The sequence below is a fragment of the Piliocolobus tephrosceles genome, chromosome 8, assembly GCF_002776525.5.
Source record: "Piliocolobus tephrosceles isolate RC106 chromosome 8, ASM277652v3, whole genome shotgun sequence".
Taxonomy (NCBI): Eukaryota; Metazoa; Chordata; class Mammalia; order Primates; family Cercopithecidae; genus Piliocolobus; species Piliocolobus tephrosceles.
The window spans coordinates 121973095-121989859 of record NC_045441.1 but is presented as its reverse complement, the minus strand read 5'-3'; the positions used below and the strand labels follow the sequence as shown (position 1 = coordinate 121989859).

Here is a 16765-nt window from a genome sequence, read left to right as displayed (position 1 = left end):
GTGCCATAGGAACTAGACCTAAAGATTTGATTCCCTGACTGTGTTGTGTGTCTGCTTTTAGTGTAAAATATGGTTTTATGAGACCACCTGATCCCGTGAAGGAAGCATCATCACAACCTGTTAAAAAAAAAAATTAGAATTATTTTAGCACCAGCCATTCTCATATTCATTTTCTCTCTCCCTCCTTCTTTCCTTCTTTCCTTCTTGTTCCCTCTCTTCTCCCTCTCTCTGATCTTTCATCATAGTATCTGTAGAACTCTCTCAGCGTACTTCTGGTTCACGTACAGAGCAAGGATCCTTTCTTTGCATGCCTCCACTCATAACGAGTGACTTCAGTGTCCTCTAGAGCCTTGGGAGTTGTGGCTGCTGACTGATTGAGTGGAGAGTGGTGTGAGGAGTGTTTTCTCCATATTTTTTCCATCTCTGAAGTTACCTTATTATCCTCACCATGAACATTAGCAGAACTAAAAAGATGGGTAAGTAGTTTTCTTACCATGTAAACCTCAGACCCACATCAAAGAAGATTTTAAGACTTGAAAGTAGAGGCAGCAGTGGAACCAACAGATAGTTTTAAAACAGATAACCAAGTGTAACTGTGTTATAGAGTCTTAAGAGGGGACTTCTGAATACTCCCTCTGCTTTGTTTTTGCTAAAAGTGTTTTTGTTTCTCTTTGATCAATTAATTTAACTTACAGGAAAGTCTCCTAAGGTAATAATCAGAAATGGTAGTAACAATTTATGTCCTTCATGTTTTTTAAGCAGTGAAAAAATAGAAACAGCCTAAATGTGTATCTTTATTCTTTTCTGCCTTTTTCCAAAGTTTTTATAATAGACCTGTTAGTATAATGAGAAAAAATACTTGGATATATATTTTTAGGTGCCTTTTAAGTGAATATTAACATTAAGCATTAGCCAAAAAATGTTTTGCTGGTGACAGGCTACAGAATACCTACCAAAAGTGCTTCTTTTGACTTTGTTCTGGGGTCAAATCTTTGGGACTCCAGTTCTACCTTTGGTACTGTCAGCAACCCCTTGGGCCTTTGGTGCCACTGTATGGGGTAGGGAGAACCAAAGGGAGGGTGGGCTGCTAGTGCTTATGGAGATGAGGGGAGAGGAAGGGAAGAGCAGAGTAAAAGAGTACAAGAAAGAAAAGAAAAGAGACGTGTGTACGTATGGTAGGATCCATGAAAGGTTCCCGGTAATTTCAAGTGACCACAAAACTGAATTTTTTTTTCTTGTTTTTGTTAAATGTATATTTTCGAAGGTTGACTCTGTTCCACCGATTTCTTCTTGCTAAACATGTTTTTGAGTAACTATTAGATCTTCCCACTTCATTATTAGTGTTTTAAGTTGTCCGTATCTGTATTTTATCCTTAACATTGTCATTCACCATTTATTTGCCTCTTCCTTACATACAAAGAAATTAACTTGTCTAATCATCCTTTGCTGTTAAGATTGAATTTTCCTTCCTAGGTATCTTGAAAGTCTGCCTTTCATTATTTTTGCCTAATAGGGGCCTTTTCCATCAGCAGGAATGAAAGCAGTCAATAAAAGTCAATTGCTGACTCTATGATTATATGGAGGGTTTACCATAATGCATATTGGAAATGTTTTTGAAACCTTTATCCTGAATGGAAGGTGCCATGGCTTGTGTTTTATGGCCTTCTAATGTTAGACAGCAATCTCATTTAGCATTTTCCCAAAGTGAAAACAGTGCATTAGGGCAGTATAACAAGCTTTACAGATCAATACAGAGGCAAACCTTTACCCTTACAGATTAATCCAAGAAAATGTCCCAGAGTCTACTCCAGGAGCTGGAGGACAATTATGCTGATTTCCATTCCTCTTCCCCTCTTTCTACCATCGAATCATTAATACAGATTGAAATGTGTACAAAAAGAATATCAGAGGATGACTGCACACACACACACACACACACACACACACACACACACACAGAACAGACCACCAGACAGGAAATCAAGAGCCCTGGAAGTGAGTAGTATTGATTTGTGGTGATAAAAGTATATTTTGACACATTTCAAATCATAAATAACTCATGGACTTTAACTTGCATGACTAATAGCTCAACTCAGGATACATGCTTATCTACAAATTAAACTACCTCTTTCTGAGGAGTCCATAACATTAGGTGAATTATCCCATTGTGAGTAGTCTTTTTAAAGGAAAAAATATGCTGTCTTCTTTATGATGCGCGGTGTGGCTGCTCATTTTTACAGTCTTTTCCTGTATGTTAATGAGGAAGGGCTGCATATCTGGTCAGGGTTGTTCTAGCCTTCCCTCCTCGCCTCCTTCCTCCTGCTTTTAAATCTGAGACACGGATCAGTTGTCAACACTAGGATACAATGTAACCCTGCTTTCCTGTGAGCTATTAGTCATTAGTCATGTATTTGCTAGGTTCAGCTGATCTGATGCTTAATCATATTTTATTCAATATTTATCTAGATGCAGGTCTTGCTATAATTAGTCACTTAGTGGTATCTGTGCCTATACTCTTTGAAACACGACTGATTCCTTTTAAATCCTAATGTTCATGGTAAAGGATTAGGGAAATCTGTGTCCAGAAAAATTCGTAGACATCTGAAGTTTGAAATCTTAAAGCATGGAAACTCCGGGGATTCTATTTAAATTCTGTTCTTAGGTATTTGACAAAGCAGTAAGGTAATGAATGAAAAAGTAAAAGTGATGTTATAGAAAAATGGTTGAAACTTTTTTTTTCTCTCTGTATGTCTGTGTTCTTTAGAGGGTAGTGGGAAGTCAGGGAACTGCCAACATGCTTTGCGTTTCTATTCTAGCAAAATAGATGTTAGCTTAGTGTACTGGATAAAAGGACTGAGGAGACAAATCGTCACCCAGGGGTTTCTTTATTGATGAGAAATAGTCCCCCTGTGTTCTCTAGGGTTTTTTTTTAGAACCCATTAAGTTTAAAATAATGTGATTTTAAGATTACTATGGAAATAACAAATTTAAATTTCAAAAATAGAAGTGATAAGACTGGAAGCTTCTTGTATTAAAACTAATTTGAAAAAACATGAATTTCTAGATTAAAAGTAGTAATACTGTGTTTTTTTTCTCTGTATGTATTTAGTCCTTACAGTCCAAACTTCCCTGCCGTGTTAATAAGAATATTTTACCTTCATTCGTATAACTCATTTGGTTTATTATCATTTTTCAAGCGTATATTATAAGCTTTTTGGAAACATTTACATTTGGTCTCAGGTATTCACAGAAGCAATCTGACTAAAATCTGAGATTTGTAAGTATAAGTAGCAAAATTTTAACCCAAGGGACTTTAAAATGTTTTCTTTGTACCCATTTGTATTCACTGAGTAAATGTATTACATGACTTCTGTAGGGGTTCCCATGTCTAATAGCTGAGGTGACAAAATAAGTCACAGCCCTTGGAATTTGCATTCTAGTAAATGTAGGTTGCTAAATTGTATTAGGTTGTATGGTGTAGTCACTGTCACGTGCATGGCAAGAAAAGTGAATACAGAACCAATGGGGTCACCATTAAGGGAATGATAGACCGTACCGGGGTTGGGGGGCTGGAGAGCTAATGAAGCTGACACTTGAGTGAAGTATCAAAGAGTGAGTAGGTTTTCTCCAGATATATAGGCATAGGTGGGAGTTTGGATGTAGGGCATTTCCAGAAGCAAGAGCAGCGTGAGCTTAGACCTGAAGAGAAGTGTGAGAACCAAACCCTGAACTGGGTTTGTCCAGGCTTCAGCTGTGTGCAGGGTGGGGGGGTGAAGGCAACAGGGTAGAGAGGAACCTGCTCAGGAAGGACTAGCCAGCTGGCCTTGTATTTTGTGTAGAAAGTGCTGGGGAAAGAGACTGTCTTCGATTTTCTATTGGAAAGAACCCTCTGGAAGTTGTGTACGGGCAGGTGAAGAGGGTATCAAAGCTGAGAGACCAGCTGGGAGGTCATTTATTGAGTCCAGGATGCGTCTCACTTGGAAGCAACGGAACGACAGTGATGTGGAGCAAGAGGACCAGGCTGCAGGGATCCCCAGCTTTGTGGCCAGGTGGATATGGGAATGGAAGAGACAACTTAGGGCTTCCAAGTTTCTGGCATGTTGATACGGTTTCGGTTTGGAAGGGACGGTTATATTGTCCAGACTAACTCACAGCAGTGTCAGTTAATGGAACTCATTTCTTAGAATTTATTTACCCTTTGTTATTTTTATCATGGGAAAAATTTAGCTATCTTTTAAGGAAAATTCTTTCTCTTAAACTTTTTTCTACATTTGCAACCTCTGCGTCTTACTGTACGTTTTATGTGTTCTTTAACCTTAATTGTTATTCTGAATGAAGACCATTGGTCTCAGCGGTCCCTGTGTTTGTTTTCAGGCGGTATGAGTCTCATCCAGTCTGTGCTGATCTGCAAGCCAAAATTCTTCAGTGTTACCGTGAGAACACCCACCAGACCCTCAAATGCTCGTCTCTGGCCACCCAGTATATGCACTGTGTCAATCATGCCAAACAGGTAGGTGTGCCAGCCAGGCCAGTGGGGGCACTGGGCAAATCGAAAACTGGATGACCTGGGGCAGTGGTAAGGACTAAGTGGGCCGCTGTGTGTGAAAAGGCTTTCTAAGCCCTAGTCATCATCATCAAGAATTACTGTAATGAGTTGATTAGGGCATACCTTCTGTCCGATCATTGTCAAAGAGCCCATATCTTCCTTGCGTTCAACTCATTTACTTGCAGAAAAAAGGATTCTACTAAGATTATACTTTTCACCACTTGCCCTGAACTTTTGTCTTCTAATAGTAATGTTCTCAAGGTCATTCCTCATACTTTGAGGCCAATATTTAGAGCCAGTGAAGAGGATACAGATTAAGAGCTGGCACCTTTGGGCCCATAAGCAGCAGGTAGTCAGGCAGAGGGCCAGGTTAAAAAAAAAAACCCACCATTCAGTCACTGTCCAACCCTTCCACTAGTTTGACAGAGTCCACTTAATTGGACAGGGAAAGGGAAACCAGAGATAGCATTTTAAAAAATTTCCACTGCTTTTATAGACCATAGCCATATTCTTCTCTTGACCCTTCATAGCAGAATAATACGATGTTCACAGGACGTGCATTTTCTCTAATTTATGTACTTTAGAAAGCTAATGATAAACCCTGAAGCAAATTATCAATTCTGGCAGGTCACGTAATTGCCTATCATTTAACCAATTTAACAGTTGGATATAGGTTGTTCTGAGAGGCGGAAATTGTTGGAAACCTTGATTCCTTCTGCTGACAAACTCCATAGATTTGACCTTCTAACCCAACTAAATCTAGTGTTTGAGTTACACAGCATGCCTTTCTGCAGTCTAATTTGCTGTAGTTATAATAATACCACTTGGTGTAAAATTTTTATACTCTACAAATATCCGATGGGAGGGTTAGTATTGTCTGGATAGCTGGAAAATAACAGTAACATTGGTGGAAAAAAGTATAATCAATATGTATTAAAAGCCTATGTTGTCCTTAAAAGCCTAGTGGCTGGCAACTTTTTTCTGTTTCTTGCTTGTAGCATAACTGTTAGTAGCATGCCAGGAATCCTTTTCTTTAAAGGTCTTTGGTAGAGGTAATGTTGCTAATGTTAAGTTAGTACATTTTATTTGTCAAAAACAGCTTCTGATATGCTCTTGATAAACCCCAGCCTTCAATATGAATACAAACTGAAGGACTTGGGACTTGTAGGTTGATTCATGGATTTTTCTAACTTGATAATAGTGCCTTATTGTGGTGGCCAGTGGAAAAGTGTGGCTGTGACAAAGTGTATGTTTCAATGCTAGTCTCTAACATACGTGCCTGTTTGTACCATGTGATTTGTAACATTACCACAGTGACAGCTGCAGGGGCATTGGGAGTGCTGACCCCATCTTGCCTGTCTGGGTTGTGTTGGATTATCTACACATAGTCCTGTGACATCAATGGTATATATTTATAGGATAAAGCAAAGTTAACTTATGACAAAATCAAATACGCCACATGGCGTGATAGCGAGTTTGAATCTGGCAGACCTGAGTTTGTACCCTGTCCTTTTACTAGCTCTGTGACCTTGGGGCTTGAGTTTTCTCATCTGTAAATTGGGGTAATGTTGTGAGGATTACCTTTATATAAAGTATTCAGTAAATCTTATTTTTCCCCGTCTTTCCTCAGTTGCATTATTGTGCGGAAATTTACTAAACAGGTCAGCCAAAAGCATCAAATTATTATTAATGATTTCAAAAGAGACCCTCTTTTTCCCCCCTCACTCTCCAGTCTATTATTTTCAGCTAGTATGTTTGGAGTATCTATTGTTGTCATGGCTCTTGTATTCAGTTATTAGGAGGTGTATAATACAAGTTAGTATTAAAAAGATAGAAGCCGTCAAACCTTTTTTCCTAAGATGGGCAACATTGAAATGGACAAGAACCAAGAAGCTGCACTGCCTTACATTTCTGCAGTAGTTAGGAGTGCAGGGTCATTTCACATCCGTTCTTTTACTTGTTTTCTTATGACAACCTGAGATGTAAATAGAGGTGGTTTTATTTTCACCATTTTCCAGTTGAGAGCATTGAAACTCAGGGAAGTCACAATAGTAAATTACAGCTAGACCAAGATGTACCTTGCCATAAAAACAAAAAATTTCAAAATACGTAAGTGGTGTTTGGTTTTTGAGTGGGTAAGTTTGTGAAGGGGCATCCATCCATCATCCACTAATACAGAAATAAGTCAGTGAGGGAAAGTGAGAGTGGAAGCAATAAAGGGAGGACACAGAACATGGAAGATCTAACGAGCGGGGGACAGAGTCTGAAGGTCACACGTGGGGAGTGGGTTGATGAAGTCCGTGATGAAAGGGGCAACTTGGCACTGGCCCATTTTAAGATCATGCCACAGTGGCCAGAAGGAGCTTCTGTCAGTGTTTCACAAGCAGTTACTTTCCCTCCAATACCAGGTTGTCCTTTTGCTCCTTGTGAATTTAGTCTAACCTCGTGACCCCAGCTGTGCCCCTGTTGTTTGAAGAGACTCCAGCAAGATACATGGTCCCTACTGCCTGTTTTAGCAGTTCCTCATAGGCCAACTTCTTATATTTCCTTGTTATATTTCCTGTTAAATCCAGACAACAAGCTGGACATGCTAAACATGGAAAATACTGCACATGACAACAAGCCATTAGGCTGTGTTGCCCATATCTCAGACAGTGCAAGGGTTTTCCCCATGGAATAATTCCAGTGGCTAAGTCCACTCTACTTGTAAATAACTCATAAGATTGGCCTTTCACGGGTTCCCTGGGGCATTGTTCTAGAGACTAATAGGTTTTACTGATGGGAAAATTTCCAGATACTCCTTAGCCTTACTCTTCCTCTCTGCTTATTTATCCACTTACTCACATCAGTGTTTCTTCAGCTGTTCTTCAGCAATTTCTCAGGGGTTGACATGAGACATTTAGACTATTATTTCTTGTGTATTAAGTTATGTGCTCTTCCTGAGTGTAAAGAGATATTAAATAGCTCTAATTATTACTTCTAAGACTTAAAAGCTACCGGCTGGCTGGCTATATGAGATACAGCATTTACAAATGAAGGAGCACATCGATCGATACATACTTCTGTGTCTTTTGTCTCTCATATCTGCTTAGCCTCATAACTTTCTCAAGCTCGGCAAGATTGGATTACCTCTTCTTACCTTCGATGCCAGGTTCCCATTCTATCTTACTACACCTACCTTACAGGAGAAATGGAAAGGAGTGGGAATTAGAAGCCAATCGTATTTGCTCACAGGTAGACCAAAATGTGCCCAACTTCTGTTTTTTGAAAAAGGGGAAGGGTGTCGAAAGAGTTTGCTGTCAGACCTGCATTACCTCTGGGACCATTCCCTGGGACATACCACTTCTCTGCTATTTACTTGCAGAATTGGACTACATTGGGAGTCGCTAATCTAAGCATTTCAGCTTTTTCCCAGCCCTGCTGCTATTGACAGAAAAGTGCAGAAGCTGGCTGGACCCTTATGGCACATTCTATGTTCACTGGGAGGGTGGGGTTTATAGGAAATGCTGTTGCTGCCATCCTAATCTAATTATGGTGACTTGAACTTCAGTTGCTTTGATAAATTGAAGGTTTGAACTAGATGATTCATGAGGGCCATCTAGCTCTGTTATTCTAGGTCTGATTCTGCCTTCATGTATAGAGAGCAAAAGGTGGTGTGCATAAGCATGCCTGTTCATAGGCGCACTCAGATGAAGAGACATGGCTCATGTGGTATAAGCAACACGTCTCCTTTTGAGACCTCCAGTATTTGTGCCTTCGCCTCTTAAATTTTGCTGTCCATCTTTAACGTTCACTAGGGAAGAACACTTGCATTTCTGATTGGTCTGCTGCCGCCTGGCCTCCCACTGCTACATCTTTCTTTGAGGTTCACATTCCTGACAGCCCTGGGGAAGCCAAGGTGGCAGAAAGAACTGGGAGGGAATAGAAACAGTTTCACAGTTTCTCCAAAGTCATTGAAGTGAAAAACAACTGTCTCTGCGCTGGCTGGCAGAATGTAGCCTGCCGGCTAATAAAGGCCGTTAGAAAATGCAGGCTCCCTCCAGCCGGTCGTAAGCCTCCCCTGGATTGTGATGCCTTTCATCCTGTGAAGTACCATGGGAAGTGAGGGATTCTGAAAACAGAACAGGAAGCCAGGAACCTGGATCCTGTCAACCAAGGGCAAACTGGGACCAGAAGCAAGGACCAACTCCAGGAGATGCCCAAGGGACAGAGGTCAGTGTGGGACCTGAAGTTAGATGATGAGTCCATCAGGGGTCCCCCAGATCATAGCAGAAGTTTCAGTCAGTAAGCAGGCAGTGGGGCAGTAGCCATGCAAACAGGTAGTTCAGCTCACAATAAGGACGTCTTGTAAATGAGACTACCCCACCTCAGACCTACATGCTTCCTGCTGATCTCTTTGGAGAGATCAGAAAGGAACGTGGCCGCAGTGAGGAATTCGGGGTCAGGACCCAGTAAATGAGCTAGATCCTAATATGACAGCTCTCCAACTTAAGGCTAGTGGACCCCGTTGTCTCGTTTCTAAAATATCATTGACATCTCCAGTATTTGGTTGGCTTCCTAAGTCAAAGCCTCAAGATCAGTGCATGTGGAGGAATTTGCCCTGGCACAATTTCTGTCCGCCTTCTGAAGGACAATGCATTTCATCTCTCCTGTGAACTGTATTTATATTAGACCAGGATTCAATGCTCCTAAGTCTGTGACATATTTTGAATATGAAGGGGTCCTGAAAACATAGTAGTAGCTTTTGCCTAAAAATCAAGGTTTTTGAAAGAAAAACCTATTGCCAGAGCAAGCTGTATGTTACCATTGTTTTCAGATGAACTCTCCATTAGATGCAAATGATTTAATAGACTTATAGGCTGTTGGAGCTAAAAGGAGCCTAGAGATCATATAACCCAGCCTCATTTTTTCATGTGCAAAAATTAGCTTCCAGAGAATTTGAATGATCTATAGAAGGGCAGACCCCAGACCAAACAACCCACTCTTAAATTCAAAACCAGGGTATTTTTCCTGTTGTGTCAGATCTCACATGTGGGTGAGCATCAGAATCCCCTGAAGGGTTTTTTAAAATGTACCCACCCAATCCCCATCCCTGGTGATTCTGATTCAGAAGGTCTGGGGTGAGGCCTGGGCATCTGAACTTTGACCAAATTTCCCAGAAGACTCTGTACTCAAAGTTTGAAAACGATTGCTCTTAGAGCCATTGGCCCGAATTGCACCGAAGGTCTTTGACCTCTCAGAGGTCCTGCCAAGTCCTTGTTTTCCATCTTTTGGGAGATGGGGAGCTGTGACTCCCCACAGGTCAAAGCTACCTGGCAGAGGTCTCATCAGACCAACCCTAGGAATGAATCTTTAGCCTTAGGAGCAAATTGGAAGATGACATGGGAAGAGGATGGAAGCCTTGAAAAGAGATCCTCTTCCCCTCTTCTCTTGCTTCCATTGAAACGGTAGGTGACCCCAGTCCCCTGACCAGCTCACAGCTATGACCAGACCCTCCCTTGGTTCTGCTGCTCCCAGTCACCCTGCCTGGGTCCCCCCGATGTACACAGTGGCCACTTTCAGAGAGCACGAAGATAATCAAGAAGGTTAACTTTCTGGGAAGCCCTCCAGGAGCATGTTTTTATTGTGTTCGAAAGCTGCTTTATCATCATCACCTGATGACATTTATTAATTGCCCAGCTGGGATGCCGGTACACAGGGTGACTGACGTGTGGGTATTTCATAATAGGTTTCCCATCTTTTGGTAGGGCAGCCCTTTGAATTTAGAGTCAGATCAAAGCAAACAAAATTCCAAACTTTAAATTTCTTACCCCAGCCTGTTCCATCATAGGAATCCTTTTCTAAACCACTTTCCGAGAGTAATCGTTGCTTCGTGACATTTTCTCTTTTTTTAAATCTGAGTTTAATAGAAGAAATACAACCATGGTAATAGATTTTCATTTTTCTTAATAGGTATTTCTTTTCTCGTGCTCGTCCTTCAAGAGTAAGAACTGCAGTACGTTAGTGTTTTGTCTGTTATTGCAGCTAGCTGTATAAACGGTTAATTACTTGTAACTTAATTTGAATATTATACAGAGCATTTGTCATAGAAGATACAAAGCAAGATCCAGGCAGAAAAAAAGTTAACTTGTATTTCCTCCAAAGCAGGGGGAACAAAGAACAAACAGCTCTTGCTGCAGGGAACAGACACATATTGAAAACAAAATAAGTGAACTAATCAGATTTCCAGGTAGTGAAGAACAGTACTTGGTGCACAAGCAAAACTCACTTTTTGCTTCCCATAAATTCAATTTATAGATGACCTTTCCTTCCTGTCTCATGCACAGTCTTCTCATTCTGTCTTTTTCCTTGGAAGCTCCAGTATCTCCCACTCCCCACTTTTCCTGACCCTCCTTAGTGAAACTCGTATCTTGAGACCAGGTCTGCGCCAGGACACATCTCCAGTTTCATTTTTCCTTGGTTTAGGTAAACCTTCCTGCCTATCTACCCAGCTTTATGAGGCCTGAAGTCTTGGTGAGGCGCTGGGTAAGCTCATCCAGAGACAAGCACCCTGAGTGGTATCTTAAAAAACAAACCACTTTTCTCTTCGTAATGATTGGTTAGCAACCCAGGGTTGCCATCATTTCTCTTAAATTATCAACACAGCCAGTAGCTGGCATGCTGCTGTGATAGTCAACCCCTCCAAGGAAGCCGTGATTCAAAAATCAGTTGACGAGATTACTGCGTAACAAAAATATTTGAGGCAAGTGGTTAGGATGGTTAGGAAGGTTTTAATAAGCGGAAATGACATGCAATCTCAGGTCTCCAGGGGCACTGTTCTTATTTGTGAGTTCCGGTTGTTCCTCAGTGGCTTGAATGAGAAAAAGACTTGGGAAAAGAGCAGTGTTCATGCCTGAACCACTCTCTTCTTTTGGTGATTTACCCAGCTGTTTATAAAAGGAGTTTCTGCAGGCCCAAATACGTGAATGATGAGCAAAAGCAAGGAATCTCTTTCTCCACATTAAGATTAAGTGTTAGCAGTTCCTTAAATGAAGGAAGCAATTTTTTATAACTTGCAAAGCTTCTCCCTCATTCTTTAGGGAATTTCCTATGTTAATTTATGCAGTGTTAAATTTATGCAGCGTTGAAATTCAGCCCAACAGCAGCTACTTACAGAACCAATAGAGAAAGTAGAAGAACCTATAAGGTGAAAGCTGAATAACACAGACCTCACCAGACCTTCGGATCCCTCTAGCCAAAAGCCCTGGGGTCTGGGTTGGAGCAGGTTTTGTTGCATAGCTGGAATATAATAATAACCCAGGATGTTTGACAGATGAATTCATCTTTTTAAAAAATCCAGCCTGCCATTGTGTTTGTTAATTCCTCAGATAGAATTGAGGTGGTTTTGTACCACCTCTGCCACCCTTTGGTAGCAAGTGAATGCAGTTTGACAAAATGTTTATAGATCAGCCCTGGTGCTTTTCTGTGGTGGTCCCACCTGTCTTCAAGGAGTCACCACAAATCAGCTGAACCACTGTGCTGTCTTTGAGGATTAGAATTTTAATACATGTAACAGGGTATTTTGTGAATGTGGTTAAAGGGGTTATTAAAATGTTATTTAGTGTCTTTATGTGAGACTGGCCTGCTCATCCTCAGACCAGCCAGGTCCCATCTTGTCCCTCTTTCTGAAAGATAGCCTAACATTCTTAGCATGATATGATTTGGTTGAAAAATTACCCATCTATATTTGGTTGAGGTTGTAGGGAGAATAGTAAAAACAATCTCTAGACTCGCGATAACACTCTTTAACTATTGCTTCATTAAGTTGTGGCAGCTGCAGATTATTTTGCAATATTTGAAAAGAGGTGCATTGTCATGTGGTTATACAACCCTAAGCCCAAAATTGTAGAGAGGGGCACAGCTGTGTAATCTTGACCAGGCAGATGACAGCTCCAAGCTCCCATCAGTGTGTTGAAGAAAGCAGTGAACCTATAACCCCCCAAATGCAAATGGCCCAGTGCCATCATTTATAAAGAGATCACTCTCTCCAGTAACTGAATTCCTTTAGATAGGCTCAGTATAGATCCGCTTTATACTGGCTTCCATTTTGTATTTAATAAAGCATGATGTAGTGAGGTTGTCTATATACCTGGAATTCAGAGAACTTATCATCCATGTACTTGGAGAGACTCACACAGATCAGTTCACAAGCAGGCGAGCATAGCTGAGATGCTGTGATGCTGTGACCCTGCCAGGTGGTGTCTCTTACATGGTGGCTGCTCAGTGTGTTATTTTCCCAACGAACATGGGGCTCGTGCCTCATATCCCAGTGTGAGTTCTTACAGGACAGCTCTGCTGAGCAGAATCTTCCACTGCACCTACTTGGTTTTTCCTGTTTTCTCTAAATGCATCTAGCTTTTTAGATTTACTTTCTGTGTGACCTAATCATTGTTTCTCTGACCACTCTGTGTGTTATGTCTAAGTTTGCCTGCCTTTATATCTTATTTTGTGCCCTATGGACATAGGCTTCTTAGAAACCTATAATGATGGACACTTTAGGATAATCTGTCCACCCTTTGCTCCTGTAACCCAATACACCGTCTTGTTTGACTTCTACTCTTTCTATTCTGTCCCCTTAATTTCAATCATTTTTAAATTTTTGACCCTAAATCGTTGTGTCGAGAGACCTTTGACCTCAGAAGGCCTGCAACTTCCTTCTAGACATTGCCATTTTGGATGTCTCACCCAAAATTGTCTGACAAACCCAAAATTTAAGTCATCCTCCTCCTTCTCAGGATCCCACTGGCTTCCCTGTTTCTCTTGGTGACCCCATCACTGCCCTTGTCACCAAGGAGCCTCCCATACCTTGGGTGTCACCATTTCCCTTTTTCTTCCCATGTGGCTCTAGCTCTTGTTTCCGCCCTTGTCTGGTTTCTAATCTGCCTCCTCCTTGGCCCTCCTCCCTGCAGACTCCCCTCTGTTGGATCCATCATGCCGAGGATGTCAGGTTAACATTCCTAAATGCCATTCTCCTATGTAAAAGCATTCCTCTAGGTTTTCTGTGGCCAGCAGGATATGTCTTAGCCTGGCGTCCGTCCTGGGCCCTTTCCACCCTTCCTCTTGGTCAGTCCTGCACATGTACTCTTTCTTCCAGCTAGGCCTCACCCCTCAGGATTCCGTGTGTGCTGGACTTGTTTTCTCCCTGAATCCTGGCCACTGCTTTCTCCCCTCATTCCTCCCAGTCCCGCGCCAGTCCTCCCCCTGGATTCTCTCCATGGTGGAAGGTCTTGGGAGAAGCCTTCCCTGCTCACTCCAGCTACAGGCGTGCCCTCTGTACCAGGCAGAACCATTCCTCTTGTGAACTGTGACCGTCTCTGGAAGGGGACACAGAAACTGGAAGCAGAAGGAAGGAAAAACTTACTTTCTGCGAGATACTATTTTGTTCCTGTTAAATGTTATGCTGTTTATACAATAAAATAAATTTTAGCATGTAGTTAGCAAATAAATAAAAGCAAATTATTACCTTTTATTATTGCTGAATGTTCCACCGTTGTGTGTAGTGGTTTCCCCAGTGCACTGAACTGAGTGCAGTGGTACCTGGTAGGAGCTCAGTGGAGAGCTAGGTGTGTGGACGGCTGGAAGGGTGAGTGCTGGCGGGAGGCAGGTGGGAATGGATGAACTGGAGGCAACCTCGGCCTCACCTTGCCTCTCTGAGTGGTTGCAAAACTAGAGGGGAAAGTATCACTTTTTTCTTCTTAAAGACCTCTAAAAATGGAGGCAGTATACCCCCATTTCTGCTGAATATAGAGTTTTCATCTGATAGTTAAGAATTCTTCCTGTCTACATCCGCATCCCCCAAATTCCCCCAAATAAATAACTAAACAGAATGCAGGGTCCATTTCTGCATTCTGGGAATAGGTACTAATCTGTGTAGCTCTGTCCAGCCTCATGAGCACACGAACATGTGTTCTCCCTCTCCGGGAAGGAATCTTGTGTTTGTCTAATGAAGAGATTCTCTCTCAGAGCCTTTGGAGTTGGGGTTTGATCCCCGCACTGCCTTGGCCATAGCTTTCCCCCAATCACTGCATCCGTCAGCTACGCTCCCAACATTTCCAAATGCCCCTATCAGGAGCACTTTTGCTTTCTATTAGAAACAGAGTCTTACTCTGTTGCCCAGGTTGGAGTGCAGTGGCATGATCATGGCTCACTGCACCCTCTGCCTCCCAGGTTCAAGGGATCCTCCCACCTCAGCCTCTCGAGTAACTGAGAGTACAGGCACCCACCACCATGCCCAGCTAATGTTTTTGTTTTTGGTAGAGATAGAGTTTCACTGTGTTGCCCAGGCTGATTTCAAGCTCCTGGGCTCAAGTGATCTGCCCCCCTACTTGGCCTCCCAAAGTGCTGGGATCACATGCGTAATCTACCGTGCCCAGCCTTGTTGGGGTTTTCAACCCATATGGTGGTGAGAGGGGTCATTTAAAGATCATACATGATAAAGCGATGGTGTTGATTAAAGGAGCAATATTTTGAGAACAGGAAGCATATGTCTTGTTTTCTGTGTTTTTAAAGTTAGATATTTGAAAAACAGTATCTATTGAAATTTGAAAAAATCATACTAAATAGTTAGTGCCATTTATTTTCTGCCCTCTCCTGGTGGTAAAACTTACGCTTTCTGTTTATCTTTCAGAGCATGCTTGAGAAGGGAGGATAAAAACTTTCAGAACGAGCAAAACACCATCAACGTTAATTCCAGAGATGGAACATTTTTTTTCCTAGTAAGAAAATAACCCATTTGAAGAGAAGACCACTAATGAGAAGACCACTAAAGAGAGACACCAAGAATGGATTCAGCAGAATCATTTCACATTTTGAACAGCAGCAGTTTGAAGGGCCAAAACCTTGATCAGGGATCAGTCATTAAAGGACGCACTTCAGTATTAGTAAACCCTCTTATGATGATTAAAAGAGAAGGACAGCCCTCTCCACCATTTGGTACTTTCTATTCAACTTCCACTGACCATAAAATGTTTCTCTTCTGAGCAAGCCCCATCATGTGGTGAACCTCCACCCTAACAAAGTAGGATGGGGTGGGGGGCTAAATTAATTGGAGTGGGGTGAGGAGAGAGCCAGAAAACATAGATCTGGGGGCAGCAGTGCTGGGTGGAGAGAGCCAGAAAACAGATCTGGAGGCCGCAGTGCTGGGTGGAATTGTCGAGGCTGTGGCATGTTGGGTTTCTCTCTCTTTCTTTTCTCCTTTGATTATATAAGAGCTGTTTCATTTTAACTTATTATGGTGATTATACAGGCAAGAAGACAAAAAGGAGAGAAAATGTACCTCTTCTACTGGAATAATGTTTATGATTACAAGTGAGATACGGTATTTTTATCAATATGAAGGCAACCTTGGCTGATATAACCTCTATAGTGAATACTCACATCTTTACTTCACTCACTATCAATAATAAATATATTTTCTGACGAAGACTGGCATTGTAGCTCCTCATGCGTTCCTTCGGCTGGGTTAGGTGGCTATGCTTACGGGAACTGAGCTGATTTATATTGTTAATAATTTGCATTTGTGCTGTATCTGGAGCTCAAAGGCTCCAGAGCATTTCGTGGAGCCTGCGACAGGCAAGTGATGCTTATAACTTGCCTCTCAGGTAGGTAGAATTCAGGAAGATCTTTACAAATTGTGTGAACCTTCCTTTCTTTGGGATGACTTAAGTCATCCTGCCTGGGGCAAGAACTAGATTAGATAACCTTGGTTAGGACCTTCTGACCCTGCAATACTACAAAACGTTCAAAGAAAATAATTCAACCATTAGTTGTTTTTTCCTCTTTCCAATTTTCCAAAACTTCCTGATTATAACTCTCCCTTTTTTTTTTTTTTTTTTAATTTACCGTGATTGGTGCTTCAACCCTGGAGTTGAGTGAGTTGGAAATAAGTAGTCACACTAAAGCGAAATGGGAAGGTTCTCTGGGGACATAGGAATACCAGTGCTCTGTGATATCCTTTAAGTGTCTTTTGTCATGTAGGATTTTTATTTTATTACCAAGCAAGTGAATTTAGCAAAAGAAGACAGAATCTGTATCCTTAATCTGTGTTCAGATTCTGGCTCTGCTGTGGAATTCAGCCAAGTCACCCAACACTTCTTCAACTGCGAAAAGGGGGCAAACAGAAGAACTAACTTTTAGGCTTACAGTGAAGAGTTCAAATGGTTACTCACCACGTACGTTTGG

At 41.7% G+C, this 16765-nt stretch overlaps 1 protein-coding gene across 2 annotated transcripts in view; it reads left to right on the top strand.

Annotated features, from left to right (window-relative positions):
* The window catches only part of CHCHD3 (coiled-coil-helix-coiled-coil-helix domain containing 3), a 292241-nt gene extending 276226 nt beyond the window's left edge, over positions 1-16015 (top strand). The window contains exons 7-8 of one of the 2 annotated variants that reach the window (XM_023207831.2): positions 4375-4510; positions 15213-16015. In XM_023207831.2, coding sequence (XP_023063599.1) covers positions 4375-4510; positions 15213-15236 — 160 coding nt within the window. In that variant the 3' untranslated portion in view covers positions 15237-16015. The remainder of the gene's footprint in view (positions 1-4374; positions 4511-15212) is intronic. The other variant, XM_023207830.2, reaches the window with a different exon arrangement.
* Positions 16016-16765: the final 750 nt, after the last annotated feature.